Here is a 16,881-nt window from a genome sequence, read left to right on the forward strand (position 1 = left end):
GGAAGGCCTCAGGCCTGGTGCTTGGGTGCCCCAGGCACCGGTGAGAGCTGGGGCTGGCATCCCATAGGTCCTGTCTGGAATAGCAGTGAAGTACCCAAGGGAGCCAATGAGGTTTTGTCCTCCATTAATGGTGTGTGTGTTTGTCTGGGGCGGGGCTCATTTTCCTTCCCAATCGACTGTTGGCTGACCAAAATGCCCGTTGGCTTCAAGGCCCCTGGCAGAAGATGGGGCTTCAGTCGTTCCTTCTCTGGGCAAAGGGCTTCTCCCCCAGCACACCCCAGACCTGGGGCCCTCCTTTGTTCCCAGCTTCCGGTAGCCCGCCTTGTTCTGGGATTCTTTGCGGTTTCTACTTAATGAATGTTTATCCTGCAGCCAGCTGGAGCCAGGAGAGGCCAGGAAGAGCTGAGAGGAGCCAGGAAGGGCCAGGAGGGTCAAGATTCAGCATTCTGTCTCCAGAGGGCTCTGAATTCCAGCTGCCCTCAAGAATGTACCCGCCCGCCCCCGCCCCCCAACACACACCCTTCCATCTGCCCTCCTCCCTGGGGAAGTAGCTCTTTTTCCCCCGGAGCTTGGCCAACCTGATCACCCCTCTTCCAGTCTGCTGGGGTGCACTTGCCAGACTGAGGCCACTGACGCCTAGGGCAAGTCAGAATTGAAAATATGTAAACACCTTCCATCCCAGATTATAGAGGTGATACATGTTCACTGTTGCTCTGTTGAGATTTTGAAAACCGCAGCTTCTGGTCAGAAGTCACCTCCCTACTCCTGGCCCTGACTGTGGGCTCCGTGTGGGCAGGGCCTATGTGGACACAGCCTTTGTCTTTCCCCCTCCCTCAGTGGGCATCAGCGCTGGCAGACGTGGGCACAGGGCGTGCTTAGTGAGTAGAACCCAATTAGAACCTAGTTCTGGACTTCATCCATAGCAGATCCAGGGATGACCCTGGGGGGGTGGGACCACTGACCTTCTCAGGGTGGGGGGCGGAATCGGGTAAGCCATGGGTCCAGACCAGTCCTCTGACTGCAGTGCAGATGCCAGGCTCCGGCCCCAAGCTAGGAGCCATCCTAGGTTCCTCTCCTTCCCTCGCGCTCCTCGTGACTCCATCAGCTCCACCCGTAGGCTCTACGTCAGGATGCACCCCGCGTCAGGACACTTCTCACCAACCTCTCACATCTCCTTGAATCCAGCCCCCAGCTTCTCCTGCCTGGACTTTTGTCAGAGTCTCTTATCAGATCTCCAGCTTCCTCCCTTAGCTCCTGGTCTGTGATCTGGAGAGCGGCCACAGGGATCCCAGGGCTCCTCGGATCAAGGTCCCTTTACTCTCAGAATAAAGCCCAGCTCCCTAGTAAGACTGCTGACCTGTGTGCCTGGCCTCCTCCCAGTCTCCCCTCCTGCACACCCGCCCCTGGTACATGCCTCTCAGCTCCGGGCATTCTTCCTCAGGGAGTCTGCCTCTGCTGTGCCCTCAGCCCGGTCCCCAGGGATCTGGAGGCTCCTTTGCCTCTCTCAGGTCTCTGTCCATGTGCTACCTCCTCAGGGGCCTCTCTTCCATGCCCCCCAACGCCCTTCACTCCTTCCCTTCTTTGCTTCTCCCCGTGTGCCCCTCACTCCTAGAATCACACTGTCTGCCAGTGTGAAAGCTGGCAGAAGCCCAGCATGAAAGCTCAGGAGGGCAGGGAGATTTTGACTGTTTTGTTCTAGAAGCCCAGAGTCTAGAAAGTGAGTGGCACGTAGAGGGTGATCTGTAATTATTGGTCAAATGAAAACGAAAAAGGTCTTCTCCCATTTTTTTCATCTTTTCCAGCAAATAATTATTAAGCATTTACTAGTGCAGGTGTTGGCCTGGGGCTAGATGCAGAGGGGAAGCTCTGTCTAGCTGGGGAGACAGAGTCAGGGCGTTTGAGGGGGCGAATCCGGGGGCTGTGGCCGGGGAGGCTGGGAAACACTGGCCCAGCCTGAGTGGATCAGGCGGACGTCCCAGAGGAGGTGATGCCCAAGCTGAGCGCTGAAAGAGGGACTTGAGTTACTGGCATCCAAGTAAAGGAGGCAGGTGAGAAGGGAGGATGCTCCAGGTCAGAGGAAGGGCCTGCTTCCCTCCTGGAGGGCAGGGATGTGGCCCTCACGGCCTAGGGTCCGCCTCTGGTGCACAACAGGTGTTTGGTGAAAATGCTGAGATAGCTTGAGTCCAGGAGCCACACCTGATTTTGAGGAAGACAGTTTCAGTTCCCGGACAGGAACCCTGCTGTGGGGAGGTCAACAAGGGCCCTGTAGGGCTCACAGGATCAGATCAGTTTTGAAATGGAAAGGATCCCACATGCTAGAGCCTCTGCCCCTGAGGGAGGAAGCGCCGGTTCCCTTGAGGATGCTGGTGGGAGGGAAGTTAGCAGAAGTCCACTCAGGGGACCACGGTGGGCTCTAGGAAATCAGGGCAGACACGGGACATTTTTCTTTCTCTCTGTCCTGTGTCTGGCCCTCCCCATGCCCCAGCTCACGTGGTACGGGCCAAGGTTTGGCGCAGGACTCTGAATGGGGCCCAAGTAGCCCAGAATCAGTGCAGAGGCAGAGAGGTACCCCTGACTAAGTGGCCGGCCAGGGCCCTGCCTGTATGGAGAGGAGCTGGTCACGTACACTCAGCCCTGTGGGAGGGGCGGGGCAGGGAGAGGCCAGTCCTGTCTCCCTGGGGCGTGGAATGTGGCACTTTGGGGGAGGCTGACCCTCTCCCTCCCCCACTGGTCTGGACCTGGGGCAGTTCCCCAGGACTCAGCGCTCCCTCCCCTCCCCCATGCTTGGTCCCTTTCCTGTCAGGCTGGTTTTTCCTCCCCTGGGGACTCTAAGAGGAACACCTGGGGTCATCCTGGGTCAGCCTGCTGTGTTCCACCTTCCCTGGGTTCCCACTTGTGGGAAGTGACAGCCGCACTGGGTCACTTGAGCTGCCACAGAGCCTCGGTCCCCGTGACACCACCCACCTGGCCTGAGCAAGCTGATCCACAGCACGACCAGCCATTTCTTGTCTCCATCCTTTACATCATCAATCCTGGGACTAAGTCCAGGCCCTCTTTAACCCCAACGGGTTCTATCTCAACAGACCTAACCTGGTCTCCCCACCCCTGGCCATGCCTCGCTCATCCTACCAACCCATTCAACACGTGGAACCCACGGCAATTTCTAAACTATGAAATTGACCACATCACATCCCTGGTTGAAATGACTTTCCACTGTCTTCAGGATAAATCAACCCTTTGGCTGAGAGTTACAGCCCCTGTGATTTCTCCCCTGGCTTCGCCCCTCCCCCACATGCCCCCAACTGAACTGAATGTCCAATGGCTCCCGAGTTGGCCCCAGCGATCCCACTCTCCCAGGACCTTCTGCCTGATAAACACCAACAGGTCCTTCAGCCTCTTGCTCAAGGGTGGTGCCTCTGTGAAACATCTAGCTCCCAGGCAGAAATGAGGGCTCCCTCCCTTTGCCCCCCTCCCCGCCTGCCCGCTGCTGCGTGGGAATTCCCAGCACCCACACACCCAATTATACTGATTTGTATGAGGTCCACATGCCTACTGGTTCAATAGTTATATATATATATTTTTTTTAAAATAAATTTATTTTTATTTTTTGTTTATGATTTTTTTTGCTGTGTTTGGTCTTCATTGCTGAGTGCGGGCTTTCTCTAGTTGCGGCGAGCAAGGGCTACTCTTTGTTGCAGTGCATGGGCTTCTCATGGCAGTGGCTTCTTTTGTTGCAGAGCATGGGCTCTAGGGCACATGGGCTTCAGTAGATGCGGCACGTGGGCTTAGTAGTTGTGGCTCGCGGGCTCTAGAGCGCAGGCTCAGTAGCTGTGGCGCACGGGCTTAGTTGCTCCGCAGCATGTGGGATCTTCCCAGACCAGGGCTCGAACCCGTCTCCCCTGCATTGGCAGGCCGATTCTTAAGCACTGTGCCACCAGGGAAGCCTGACTCAACAGCTTCAGAATGGTGGCCCATAGAGTGGCTACTCCCTCCAGCACCCCTAGAAACCCCCTCACAAATGTCTCCCATGTGCTCTCAAGGTGGCTGCTGGTTGCAGGTTCAGGCCGGGGTCACTCCAGCTCCAGCCCACCTGTCCACGTGCACTACGTGGGGAGGCTGGCTGCCCGTTGTGAGAACCCCCAGGTCCCTGCCAGAGGATGACACCGGGTATTCCTAAGGCTTCCAATCCTTGGGGAACCAGAACAGAAGGGACCTCGCCCCCCCCCACCCCCGGGTCCAAGTCATCCGAGCTGAAGGAGCCCTCCTGCACCCAGACTCTTTCCAAGTCCCTCTTGAAATGTTCTGTCATGGGACTTCCCGTGCTTCCACTGCAGGGGGCGTGGGTTCGATCCCTGGTCGGGGAACTAAGATGCTGCATGCCACGTGGTGTGGCCAAAAAGAAAAAAGAAAAAAGGAAAGAAAAGTTCCGTCGCCTTTTCTTCTTTTCCCTTCTCACCTTCTTGCTTCATAAAGAGGGAAATCAGAGCAAAGGACCCAGGGGTAGGGGCAGGAGCCTAGAAACCTTTTGCAGGGGGCTCTTTTCTCCCCACATCTACTGCTCCTCTTTCCAAAACTTCCTCTCTCCTTTCCTAACCCAAGATTAGAATGTCAGAGTGTATGAGTGGGGACAGAGAGGTCTGTGTTGTGGGTACAGGGAGGGGAAGAGGGATTTACTGGATTAAATATGGCCAGTTCTAAATGTCCATCATATAGTGTTTCCTAAGAAATTATTTTTAATTAGCAATTCATCATTTTTAATTAACTAGTAATACGTAAATACATTCTTGTTGTAAAAATTAGAATAGCAGGACTTCTCTGGTGGCGCAGTGGTTGAGAGTCCGCCAGCCGGTGCAGGGGACATGGGTTCGTGCCCTGGTCCGGGAAGATCCCACATGTCGCGGAGCGGCTGGGCCCGTGAGCCATGGCCGCTGAGCCTGTGCGTCCGGAGCCTGTGCTCCGCAACGGCAGAGGCCACAACAGTGAGGGGCCCGCGTACCGCAAAAAAAAAAAAAAAAAAAAAAAAAAAAAAAATTAGAATAGCAGAGACAAGCCTGGGTTCCCCTGACTACTATCCTTCAATCAGCTTCTCTCCAGGGAAATCTCTGTTGTCAGTCTGGTGTGTTTCCTTCCTTATTTATGTGCTTACGTGCATATTCATATATACTTGTAGAAATATCATCTTTTAAGTGTATGTCAGCATTAATTATATGTATTGCTCTCCCGCTGCTTTTATTTTACCCAGCAGCTGGTTCTTTAAGATTCTTCACGTGACTAAATATTGTACACGACTCATTCTGTTTAATTCTTCTCCCGCCATGTGAATGTTACATAGTTTACTCAACTGTCTCCCTACCTGTTGTTGTTTCCGTCTTTCCTTTATTACAAACGATGCTTCAGAGAGTATCTTTTTATATGCCTCCCTGAATATATGAACAAGGGTTCTTTGGAGTAAATGCAGAAGAGTGGAACTGGGGCTTGCAAGGTGTGTGGGATTTTTTAAAGAAAGACACAGACAAATCGCCCTTCAAAGTGGTGGCTGCAACCTGCCTCCCACTAATGTGTCTGTGGGAGTTCATTTGCCCACATCTTCCCCAGCACTTGACGTTATCAAACTTTGTAATTTTCCAGTCTAATGGGGAAGAGTGAATCTCCCATCTTCTCCTTGTTGCCCTTGGTTGGGCTGGGAGGGGAAATTGGTGCTGGGTTTTGGGGTTTTTTTTTTTTTGCCCATGGGTCATAATTTCCCAACTCCTACTTTATTTTTTAATTTTAATTTTATATTGGAGTATAGTTGATTAACAATGTTGTGTTAGTTTCAGGTGTACAGCAGAGTGATTCAGTTATACATATCCGTGTACATCTATTCTTTCCAGTTAACTTGGTGCTGTTTATAGAAACTTCTAGCTAGCCCTTTTCACAGTCCCATCTTCTACTTCTCCTTTCAGGGTCCCTGGTACCCCAATTCCCGAGCTTCTGGGTTTTGTGTTGAGAATCTTCTTGCTTCTGTGAATTTCCTGCCCTCCCCTCCTCTGTCCCTTCCCTATGCTCCCGAGCCCTAGGTCTCAGCTTCCTCTTGTCTGCTTTTAGTTACCATTTTCGAGCTTTAAAATTTTTTGTGGCCATTTATCATCTTCTGTTGTCTCTTCTTTTATTCTTTTAAAATAGTCCTTTACTGTCAGCTTAACAGGGTTTTAGGAAGGTGCAAAAATGAATGTGGGTATTCGATCTACCACATTTAATCAAAACGAAATGTCTCTATAATCCCCTGCCAGACTGTCAGCTTCTTAGAGGCAGGAAAGGCTTGTATTTACTTCTGTATCCCAGCATCTAGCATCTTGCCTGGCAAATAGGGGATAGGACTGGATACACTTTTGCTGAATGGAGGAGCGAGTGAGAACGTGTTGATAGCTGAGCACCTTGTGTTGATGGTCCTTAGGAAGGGGATGTTGCTTAGGGAAGGGTTACCAATTTACATGACAGGCAAGTTCATGAAGCCTTGCATCCTTTTCCTTTCTGTCCTCCAGCTTATGACTTCTGTTTACGTACATGAGCCCATCTCCTCTTCAAGGCTGAACTTTGAATCTTGTTTGTATGACCCACTGACTGACCAAACAGATACTTGTGTATCCAAGCAGGGAGGACAAGTTGGGACCTTGGCAGGTGACACTATGCCTTTCCCAACTTGATGACCCTTTCTCCAGACCAGTGGAAGAAATCACCTTAACCCCCAACTCATGAGAGGAGGGACAGCGTTAGTGGTTGGGACTACAGCTTTAGGGAGTTAAAGATCTGGCCTTGAATCCTGGGTCCACTATTTACTTGTGTGACTTTGGTCAAGTTAGTAACCTTTTTGAGCCTCAGTTTTTTGGTCCATAAAATGGGGATGATAATACTTTAAGTCACAGGATTAGTTGAGATAACGTATACAAAGTGTTTAACCTAGAGGCTGGCCCAGTAGATGCTGGCTGTCATCATTATCACCATCGTCGCCCTTATTGTCATAGTCACACCATTTCGTTCTACCCAGGGACTAGGACTCTCACTTCTTTCCAGTGGTCCCCAACCACTATTTCATTTCCTCAGGGATGATGAAAACTCCCCTACCTTGAATCCCTCCCCTCTGGGAACCGCAATCTGCATTTGCTCTAGTGTAAGAAGCTTCTAGGGTGGGTCCAGGTGGAGATGCAGAGAGAACCGTTGGCCTCGGGACTTGGACACAAGTTAGCCATGTGACCTCAGGAGAGTCGCTTTACCTCTCTGAGCTTCCTTGGACTGGATCAGCTTTTCTTGTGATATATGGATTATTAATAGGCATTACCTGACAAAAGACGACATGGTCCAGTATATTTTGGAGCTGCTGATTAAATGAAGTGAAATAATAATACTTAATATAATACTTACATGTATATAATACATTATATACAATCAAATGATAAGTATTTATTGTGTTACATTGTTATTAAATAGCACCTTACTGTCTATCTAATTAGCACCTATCTAACCCCTGAAACAACTCCAGGAACTAGATTGTTATTATGAGATTATTATCCCCCTTTTACGAATGAAGGACTGAGGTTTTCACAGCCTTTAGTACCATGCATTGTGAATTTCCAAAAGGGAGTGGGGACAGCAGTGTTTCTGATCCTATCCGACAGCGGCCTCCCTTTCCCACAAGGATGTCGTGGGGCTGCGGCTCTGCAGCAACAAGTCAGGGGAAGGCGGGGCAGTTTCCTCTCTGGGATCCTTTCACGCTCAAACATTCCCTTTTCATCACTCCTGACCCTGTGTGCCCCTCCTCTGCAGACTGTGGGTCCCCAGGCTGGAGATCAGGACTTGGGAAAGGAGCTACTCCGATCAGGTTCTACAGGTTCTTGCCCTCACTCAGCCAGAGGTAGATCAAGGACTCTGCTCGTGGGCGGTCTGTTTACCTGTTTACCGCAGCTTGATTCCTCAGTTCCGTCTCTGGGGGTGGGGCGGTGGGGGGCAGACTTTACAGTTTGTTCTCTTGAGTTCTTGATGTGCCAGAGAAGTGTTTAAAAGCCACACAACTCATGGTGGAAGGTGCTAGGCATTGTTCTGGCCAGAGAGTGGGAGCAGGGGACTGTCTTTGGGGTTAGCCTAGGATCTGGGGGGAAGAGACTCAAAGGAGTCATTTTGGAGCTGGGACTTCCTTGGAAGGGAGAGTGCAGCCTCTGTTGTACTCAGGACCCCAGGCCATGGGGCTGAGGGTTAAGAGGCTGGAAGCCAGAATCTGACACTCCTGGCTGTCCCTCTCGAAGCTTCTGTTTCCTCATCTGTAAAATGGGCATAAGAATACCTTTTCCACTGGGCTGCTTTGGGGATCCAATGAGATCTGAAAAGGCTTTGTAAATGGTACTTCCCTGCAGTCAGTTGTTCTTATGCTTTGGGGTAGGGGGCTGGGACTCTAAGCTCTTCTGAAGTTTAGCGAACTCACAACCCGTTAATCTGGAGAACTGCTGGTCCTATTCTTTGTTTCCTAATGCAAAGTCCCTTCCCAGACTCTCCTATCAGGCCACAGAAGCAAAGGTTCCAGCAGGGGCTTGGTGTGCTAGCAACTATCTGGCCCATCTGCCCCTTCCCCTACCAGGAGCAGGCCTCCTCCTTAAGGCCAAGTAGTGACTCACATCAGATCAGGCCTGGCAGCTACAACCTTTGTGAAAGCCCAGCCACACCCTGCTTTCAGGGCCAGCCTTGAATCTTCTTCCCCCTTGGAGCCCCAGGACCCACTTGCAGGTCTGATTCACTAGTTTGAACAGCCTCAGGCTGGCTTTCCTAGTGGCTTGGGGCTGCTCCTGGTGGGTTATGGGTGTGTGTGTGTGTGTGTGTGTGTGTGTGTGTGTGTGTGTGTGTGTGTGTGTGTAGGGGGGGTTTGGTGTCCCTGTTCCTGGATCAATTGGTGGCCAGAAGACAGTTTATTGGGGACAGGTTTCAGAGGCTGGGGACAAGTCTTCATTTAGCCACAGGTGACCCAGGTGATAATATGCAGAGAGGAGGCCTAAGATTTCACAGGAAACTGAGAGTAACTGACCCATCTCCCTACCACCGTGTCAAAAGGGCACCGGGCCTCTGTCCTGAGATTGGGTGGCTGCTCTGACATAAGGATGCAAAGGAACTGTGGGGACAGTTCTGAGGAGGTGTGAGGTCCCTGCGGACAGGAACTGGGCTGAGGCTGCTTCAGGGCCCTGCGGTGTCTGGCAGGGGGGCCTCCAAGGTGATCATAAAGGTGGGTGGAGTTACTGAGCTGGATGAAGAACGGGGCTGGGGGCTGTGTGTGGAGCGGAGGGACCCCTTCCTCTGTTATCGAAACTCTCCACGTTGCGTGTGGGCGCCCTCCCTAGCAATCCGGTCATTCATCCATGTACTAGGACAGGACTGTTAAGCACAGGAGGATTCAGCCTCTGACACCCTCCTTGGAGATGCTCACAAGGGGGGAGGGATTCCATCCTGTCTCTGGGCGGCAGGTGCTAAAAGTCTCATGGGCGGGGCTTCCCTGGTGGCGCAGTGGTTGAGAGTCCGCCTGCCGATGCAGGGGACGAGGGTTCGTGCCCCGGTCCGGGAGGATCCCACGTGCCGCGGAGCGGCTGGGCCCGTGAGCCATGGCCGCTGAGTCTGCGCGTCCGGAGCCTGTGCTCCGCAACGGGAGAGGCCACAACAGTGAGAGGCCCGCGTATCGCAAAAAAAAAAAAAAAAATACCCACCTCCCTTAGGCTCAGATGCCTCTCTACAGCATCACTTCAGTAAGTCTGTGTCGAATGCATGCTTTTGGGGTTGGAGGGTAGAGGGTTGTCCTGGTTGGGGGTGGGCGTGGGTGGATGGTTGGTGAGAGTACTGAGTCGGGGGTTCAGCTCCCAGATGGATCTCTGGCTTGAGCTCGGGATTCTGAAGGTGCCTTTTACAGTCCCGCTGCAGAACCCCTCCCAGCAGCTGTTCCCAGGAGCCTATTGTCACCTTGGGGCTTTGTATGGCCACAGCAGGGTGGGGCGGCTTTGTCTCAGGAGGCCTGGGAAGTTGCAGCTCAGAGCACCTCATGTGGGGGACTGAGGGGGGGTCAGGGTGTGGGTGATCCCCAAGGGGCAGGTTCTGAGAGACTGTAATTCCCAGTGGGGCGTAGGAATCAGGTGAATGTACTTTGGGGGGGGTTAATTTTGATCACAAGGAAGGGGCTCAGAATGTGATGGGGGGACTCTGAGTGAGGGATCACGGGGTGGGGGGCTGACGTCTCGGCGTGTACTCTCAGAAAAACTGTAATTCCTGGGGGGTGTCAAACTCTGGGTGATCTTAATGGGGGAGGGCCAGCATGTGAATTGCGGGGATGCCTAAGTGTACGTGTGATGGGGGTGAAGATCCGAACGAGTGTGCCAGCGGGGTGTGTGGCTGGGCATCGGAGTGGGCTGGTGTGGGGCAGCTCTCCGGAGGGCAGGAGCCTCTGGTCCCGGGGAGGGGAGAGTCGGAAGCAGAGCCGCCAGGAACTGACCAATGGGGAGAGCGCCCGTATTTGCACTCAGGAGCCTGCAAATTCCTGGGCCCTCAGAAATCCGCCCGACACCGTCCCCCCTCCCCCGCCCAACCCCGGGCATAAAAGGCGCCAGGTGAGGGCCTCGCCACTCCTCTTGCCGACTGCAGCCACTCCGACCGGTGTCGCCCGCGTCCTCCGTCGCCATGACTTCCTACAGCTATCGCCAGTCGTCGGCCACCTCTTCCTTCGGGGGTCTGGGCAGCGGCTCCACGCGCTTCGGGGCGGGAGGCGTCTTCCGCGCGCCCAGCATCCACGGGGGCTCGGGTGGCCGCGGCGTGTCGGTGTCCTCCGCCCGCTTCGTGTCCTCGTCCTCCTCCGGGGGCTACGGCGGCGGCTATGCGGGCGTCCTGGCCGGCTCCGACGGGCTGCTGGCGGGCAACGAGAAGCTCACCATGCAGAACCTCAACGACCGCCTGGCCTCCTACCTGGAGAAGGTGCGCGCCCTGGAGGAGGCCAACGGCGACTTGGAGGTGAAGATCCGCGACTGGTACCAGAAGCAGGGGCCCGGGCCCGCCCGCGACTACAGCCACTACTTCAAGACCATCGAGGCCCTGCGGGACCAGGTGGGAGGCGGCCCGGCCGCGGGAAGTGCACCTGCCGCGTATACCCAGCCCCGCGGGCCGGGTGAGGCCCGAGGCGGGGTCGGCGGGCGCCAGAGCCACCTCCCGGCCGGGGCGGGAGCGAGGGTTAGGATGGGGGAGGGCCCGCAGGGTGGGGCGGAGGGAAGCCGGCCGGTGAGGAGGGGCAGGACCACGGGGCAGGAAGTGGAGGCCTGGTGGGGGGGGAGCGGGTTAATGTGGGGGACTGGAGGGCGGGAGGAAGAAGGCGCGCCGGTCGGCTAGGCCTGGGAAAGGGGGGAGGAAGGAGGGGGAAGAGATGGGGCGCGCTGTGGGCTGCCCTGAGGTCTGGACCTGAGTCGCTGTGCAACAGGGAAATGCAAGAGTTTGGCCAGGGAGGAATCTGGTTCTCGCCGGGCCAGACCTGCCTTCTGCTGCCCCCGGTGTGAGGCCCTCTGCATTCCTTGTCTCCCGCCGGGCGGGTCTGGTTTCCATCACGCTGAGGCTGAAGCCCCTCCCCCGCCCAGGGGGCCACTGGGGACTTAGAGGAGCTCTAGGAAGAATGGGCGAGGCTAACTCTGGCCCCTGGGCAAGGAGGGACATATGCTGTGGCCCCCGGACTGGGTAAAGGAGAGACGAATGCTGAGCTTGTGAAGACCTCTGTGGAGAGGCCCCGTGCCGTGTGGGTGGAGACCCCAAGTCCCAGCTACAGCCTCTTGCTGGGAGGCCCTCAGGGTCCTTCAGGGTGGGGCTTGGTCTCTGCCCACAGGGAACAGCTCAGAGCTGGGATCTCGGTCCCGAAGAAATGTTTCAGAAGCCAGTGGGACATTTAACAGCCTCCCACGTTGGGTCTCCAAACGCACAGTCCCCGCAGCGTAGGCCAGGGCCCACCCTGTGCCTGGCGTGGTGCTGGGTGCCAGGGGCCTAGACCAGACCCGTAGATGAGGGAGAGCTAGAGATGTAAACAACGAGCATAGTGCTCTCAAACTTTATAAACTGTGACCTACACAAGGGAATACACTTTGCCTCAAAGAGGAGGCGCAAAGTGTCAGCACATAATAGATGCTTGACAGAGCGCTTTCCCTTCCCGGAAGGCAGAAGGTGCTTTGAGTGGGGGTCAGACCACAGGTCAGACCACAGCCCGCCCCTGTGCTCCCCGCATCTGGTTTGCGGATCACTAGAAGTTGCCTCCCTACGAGCATTTAGAGTTTTCCTGGGTGCAGGTTGTGGAGACTTTTCCCCCCAGGCTTACCTCCCTGCCCTTCCCGTTTCCCCCTGGCTCAGCCTCCCTGGCGGTAGTTTCTCCCGCTCCAGCTCCTGGGCCTGGACCCATTCCAAGGCCTCCCAGAGAGCAGGCTGATGGGCAGCCTGGGGTGGCCGAGGCTCTGGTCTCCAGGCGGTGGAGGCACACAGGCACGCATACTCCTTTGCTCTTCTCTCTCCTCTGGGAAGAAAGTGGGTGGACAGTGCCCATGTGCGAACCGGTGCCAACCTCCTGCCTTCCGCCTTCCAGATCCTTGGTGCCACCATTGAGAATTCCAAGATGGTCCTACACATCGACAATGCCCGTTTGGCCGCAGATGACTTTCGAACCAAGTGAGTGGCTGTGCCTTGGGGGCTGCAGAAGCCAGGGCAGGGGAGGGGGGCAATCTCAGGCACTTATGGGGCTCAGTGCCGTGGGGGGAATGGACTCTGCTCTCACCCACCCCAGCTGGTCTGAAGCACACCCCATCCCCCATGGGCTCCTGAACCCAGGGGAGGTAGGGAAGTCTTCAGAGGTACAGAGGAAATGCTGGCCTGACAGCAACTATTTCCTCCAAAAGGTTTGAGACGGAGCAGGCCCTGCGTGTGAGCGTGGAGGCCGACATCAACGGCCTACGCAGGGTGCTGGACGAGCTGACCCTGGCCAGGACCGACCTGGAGATGCAGATCGAGAACCTCAAGGAGGAGCTGGCCTACCTGAAGAAGAACCACGAGGAGGTGGGTTTCAAGCTGGGCTTCCCATCCGTCCCCGCCCAGCTTCCCAGAGCTGAGGACACTTTTCTTTGTCCTGTATCCTCTGACCGTGGCCACAGCTGCTGCACCCTTGACCTGGCCCTGAGTGTATCGTGTAGCTCCCAAGGGTTCCAGCAGGGGATGGCGGTGACCCCATCTGTACCCCAGTGCTGGCTCCTAGGTCTGCACCTGAAAACCAGACCCCTATGGCCTGGGGGATGGGGGAGTGACCTGGCTCAGGCCCAGCAGGCTCTGGGCCCTGACGTGCCCATCTCTGCTGTATCTTTCTAGGAAATCAGTGTCCTGAAGGGCCAGGTGGGTGGTCAGGTCAGCGTGGAGGTGGACTCCGCTCCGGGCATCGACCTACCCAAGGTCCTGAGTGACATGAGAAGCCAATATGAGGTCATGGCTGAGAAGAACCGGAAGGATGCTGAGGCCTGGTTCACCAGCCAGGTATGGAGGGGGAGGCAGGTGCCCCTTGGGGAGGTGGCAAGGAGAGCGGGCTTGATGCTCCCAGGCAAGGGTCTGCCTCAGCGCGTACTCCCTCTGCCTCCTCTCACTGCAGACCGAGGAGCTGAACAGGGAGGTCGCTGGCCACACGGAACAGCTGCAGGTCAGCAAGACAGAGGTCACCGACCTGCGGCGTACCCTCCAGGGTCTGGAGATCGAGCTGCAGTCTCAGCTCAGCATGGTATGTGCCTTCTGCCCTGTGGGATGCACACGTGTCCTTGCGGCCTCGGGCAGCCTGGATGGTGGCTGGGCCCATGCCATCGCTGGGCACCAGGCTCTGCTGGGTCTCCTTCCCTCTCCCTGCCCTCAGAAAGCTGCCCTGGAAGACACGCTGGCCGAAACGGAGGCTCGCTTCGGAGCCCAGCTGGCGCAGATCCAGGCGCTGATCAGTGGTGTCGAAGCCCAGCTGAGCGATGTGCGTGCCGACACCGAGCGGCAGAACCAGGAGTACCAGCACCTAATGGACATCAAGTCCCGGCTGGAGCAGGAGATCGCCACCTACCGAAACCTGCTGGAGGGCCAGGACGCCTACTACAACAACCTGTCCACCCCGAAGGTCCTCTGAGTCTGGCAGCCTCCTGGCCTTCCTACCCTGCTGCAGAGGGATTCCCCTGGGTAGGGGCATGGGAGGGGAGGGACCCTTATCCCTGGCTCTCCTCCTGATCTTGCAATAAAACTTTATGGCCCAAGGGAGGAAGGACGTTGAGTTTGTTATTTCAGCCCATGGTGGGGGGGGGGCAGGCCTTGGCACTGTTTAGGTTTTATTGTTTAAGTTTCATTTGGACCAGAGTCCACGCTTTCCCCGGAAAGGGGAGGGAGGGCGCTCGCAAACTCCAGCTGTTACAGTAATTCCTTTGCAGAGGTCTTCATGTATCTCACCTGTTCCCTAAAACAAGGATGTTTAATAAGCATTGCTCCCATTTTACAGAGGGATAAACTAAGGCTCAGAGAGGCGAGGTGGGTTGTTGTATATATAACTGTTCTAACACATGGCAAAGGTGGGATTTGAAACTGGTTTTTGCTTCCAGATTTAGTTTTCTTTCCACTGAACTCACCCCAAGAGTTGGTGTGTGTTTGTGTATCTGTAATTAATGTTTACTGAGCACCTACTAAGTGCTATTTAATCAAACAACCCTGAAAGGTAGTATGAGTTGTATGCTATAGAGTAGGAAGCAGGCTCAGAGAGGTTAAGTAACTTGACCAAGGCCACATAGCAACTACATGGCAGAGCTAGGACCAGAATTACATTTCCTGATTCTTAACCCACAGTGCCACCCCTGCACCCCATCTCCTAGGATGACACTGCTTGTGCCATTTCCTCAGTACATTCCAGTCTTGCTCTGTGTGAAGGCCTAGGACTGGGATCCCCTGAGGCATTTCCTCCTGACAGGTTTTTCCACCTAACTTAAGAAGAAACGGGCTTTGGTGTCAGGGGGCGGGCACCAGCTCAGAACAGGGCTGGAGAGGGCGCCCTCGTTGGGGTGTGTGTGTGCATGCGCTGACACCTCCATCCATCCCCTGGCAGCCCTGCGTAAGCCCCTTACGCCCACCAGCCCATACCTGGGCTCAGAGCCTGGAATAGGACCCAGCTGTGACCCAGACCGCCCACAGACCCCCAAACTGGCTTGCCTGGGGCCCGTCCCGGGCCCCCAAAGGAATGCAAGTCCCAGCTTCCTGGTACAACTCTGCCCTTGGGTTGGTATGGTCTGTCCCTGTGGTTTACAGCTTAGCTGCCAAGAACGGAGGCCAATTAAAGGTAAATATGTCCCACTTCCCCCAGCAGAGAGGTTCAGGCTGAGTGGGTCTGTTCAGACCCCGTGGATCTGTCTGTGACAGCGGCTGACCCTGTGAGGGAGGGGGCTGAGTGAGGCGGAAGGTCTCTAGGGGGACAGATGGATGCTCTGCCACCTGTGCTCAGCGCTGCGCTAAGGAGGCTCAGGACCCCACCATACCTGGTGTTCATACTGAAGGGGGTGCTTTTTTCGCCATTTTCCATGAAGCTTGGTAGGCTCGTTAGCTTACTCCAAATCACAGGCTGGTGACCCCCGAGCCCAGCTCTTCCCGCTTCCCCTGCCGCAGCCCTGGGCCAGGAGCCCCTTCTGCCACGTCCCCGGTTATTCCACTCTGGCCGTCAGCACCTACAGACTCACTCTGCCACTTGACTTAGGAGGCCTTGGAGCTAGAGGCCAGAGGCCTGGCTGCACCCCCAGTCCCAGGCTGGGAGTGCCCAGATATTTGTCCCCTGTTCGTGAAAGCCTCTGTTGTCACAGCTGAAACCCTCCCCTGTGCCCCAGAGGCACCTGGAATGTGGCTGTGAGGCGGGGTCTGGGCCCCATACAGGTGGGGCTGGTGATTGGGTCTCAGGTCTGGGTGTTAGGAATAAAGCTTTCCTTTGTGTGCAGGTGTGCATGTGTGTGTGTGTGTGTGTGTGTGTGTGTGTGTGGACACTTTTCTGTCTCAGTCTGGGAGCTGAAACTAGGGGTACTATGTTGACAGAAGCAGCTGGGATAGAGGAAAGAGAGCGAGAGGAAGGGGGAGGGGATTTGGGGGGGCAGCCCTGCTGGTCATCTTGACCACTTCAGTTTGCAAGCATTTCCGGTCCGTCATCTTGTTCCATCCCCCGTGAGTCAGACTGGGCCAGAGTTATTTCCATTTTTCCAATTGGTAGACTGAGGCTCGGAGAGAGGAGGCTTGATTACTCAACGCCATGTAACTAATAAATGAGAAATGAGGAATTCTCCAGGTCCCAGGGTATGCCCTCTCTCTGACCCTGGCATCTCCCTGGGGAGCAGAGGAGATTCTAACATCTATGGAGGTCCCCACTCCCCCTGTGACACTGAATGCTCACTGTGGCCCTGTAGCTGGGGCCAGTGTTAATGGGGTCAGTGTTGTTTTTTTAAAATTTTTTTATTGTGGTAAAATACACATAACATAAACATTACCATCTTACACATTTCTCGGTGCACAGTTCTGTGGCAGTCCTGTGCACTCACATAGTGTGCAAGCATGTCGTGCAAGCATCACCCTCCATCCTCATAACTCTTTCTATCTTGTAAAACGGAAACTTTATCCCCATTAAACCATAACTCCTCATTCTCTCTCCCCACCCCTGGCAACCACCATTACACTTTCTGTCTCTATGATTTTGACTCTTCTTAGTATCTCATGTAAGCGGGAAAATGGCCCAATTTTAAGTCAGGAACCTGGCTCGGAGATGTTGAGTCACACCCAGAGGTGGAGTCCGGCTCAGGCTCTTTCCACTGGGCTGCATCGTCCCATCCC

The 16,881-nt window shown here is 55.0% G+C and overlaps 1 protein-coding gene across 1 annotated transcript; it reads left to right on the plus strand.

Moving 5' to 3' along the window:
- Positions 1-10,630: 10,630 nt before the first annotated feature.
- Positions 10,631-14,297, plus strand: LOC136138945 (keratin, type I cytoskeletal 19). Its single transcript, XM_065897836.1, has 6 exons — positions 10,631-11,100; positions 12,608-12,690; positions 12,918-13,074; positions 13,381-13,542; positions 13,655-13,780; positions 13,910-14,297. Exons 1-6 carry the CDS (start codon positions 10,681-10,683, stop codon positions 14,162-14,164), a joined length of 1,203 nt encoding a protein of 400 aa, XP_065753908.1. The 5' UTR covers positions 10,631-10,680; the 3' UTR covers positions 14,165-14,297.
- Positions 14,298-16,881: the final 2,584 nt, after the last annotated feature.

This window comes from Phocoena phocoena, chromosome 19, assembly GCF_963924675.1.
Source record: "Phocoena phocoena chromosome 19, mPhoPho1.1, whole genome shotgun sequence".
Lineage (NCBI taxonomy): Eukaryota > Metazoa > Chordata > Mammalia > Artiodactyla > Phocoenidae > Phocoena > Phocoena phocoena.

Excerpts from the sequence above, each read along its gene's own strand:
- LOC136138945 (XM_065897836.1), top strand. The coding sequence starts at position 10,681 with ATGACTTCCTACAGCTATCGCCAGTCGTCGGCCACCTCTTCCTTCGGG. Across the intron at positions 13,075-13,380 it reads TGAAGAAGAACCACGAGGAG|GAAATCAGTGTCCTGAAGGG; the intron begins GTGGGTTTCAAG and ends GTATCTTTCTAG. Across the intron at positions 13,543-13,654 it reads AGGCCTGGTTCACCAGCCAG|ACCGAGGAGCTGAACAGGGA; the intron begins GTATGGAGGGGG and ends CTCTCACTGCAG.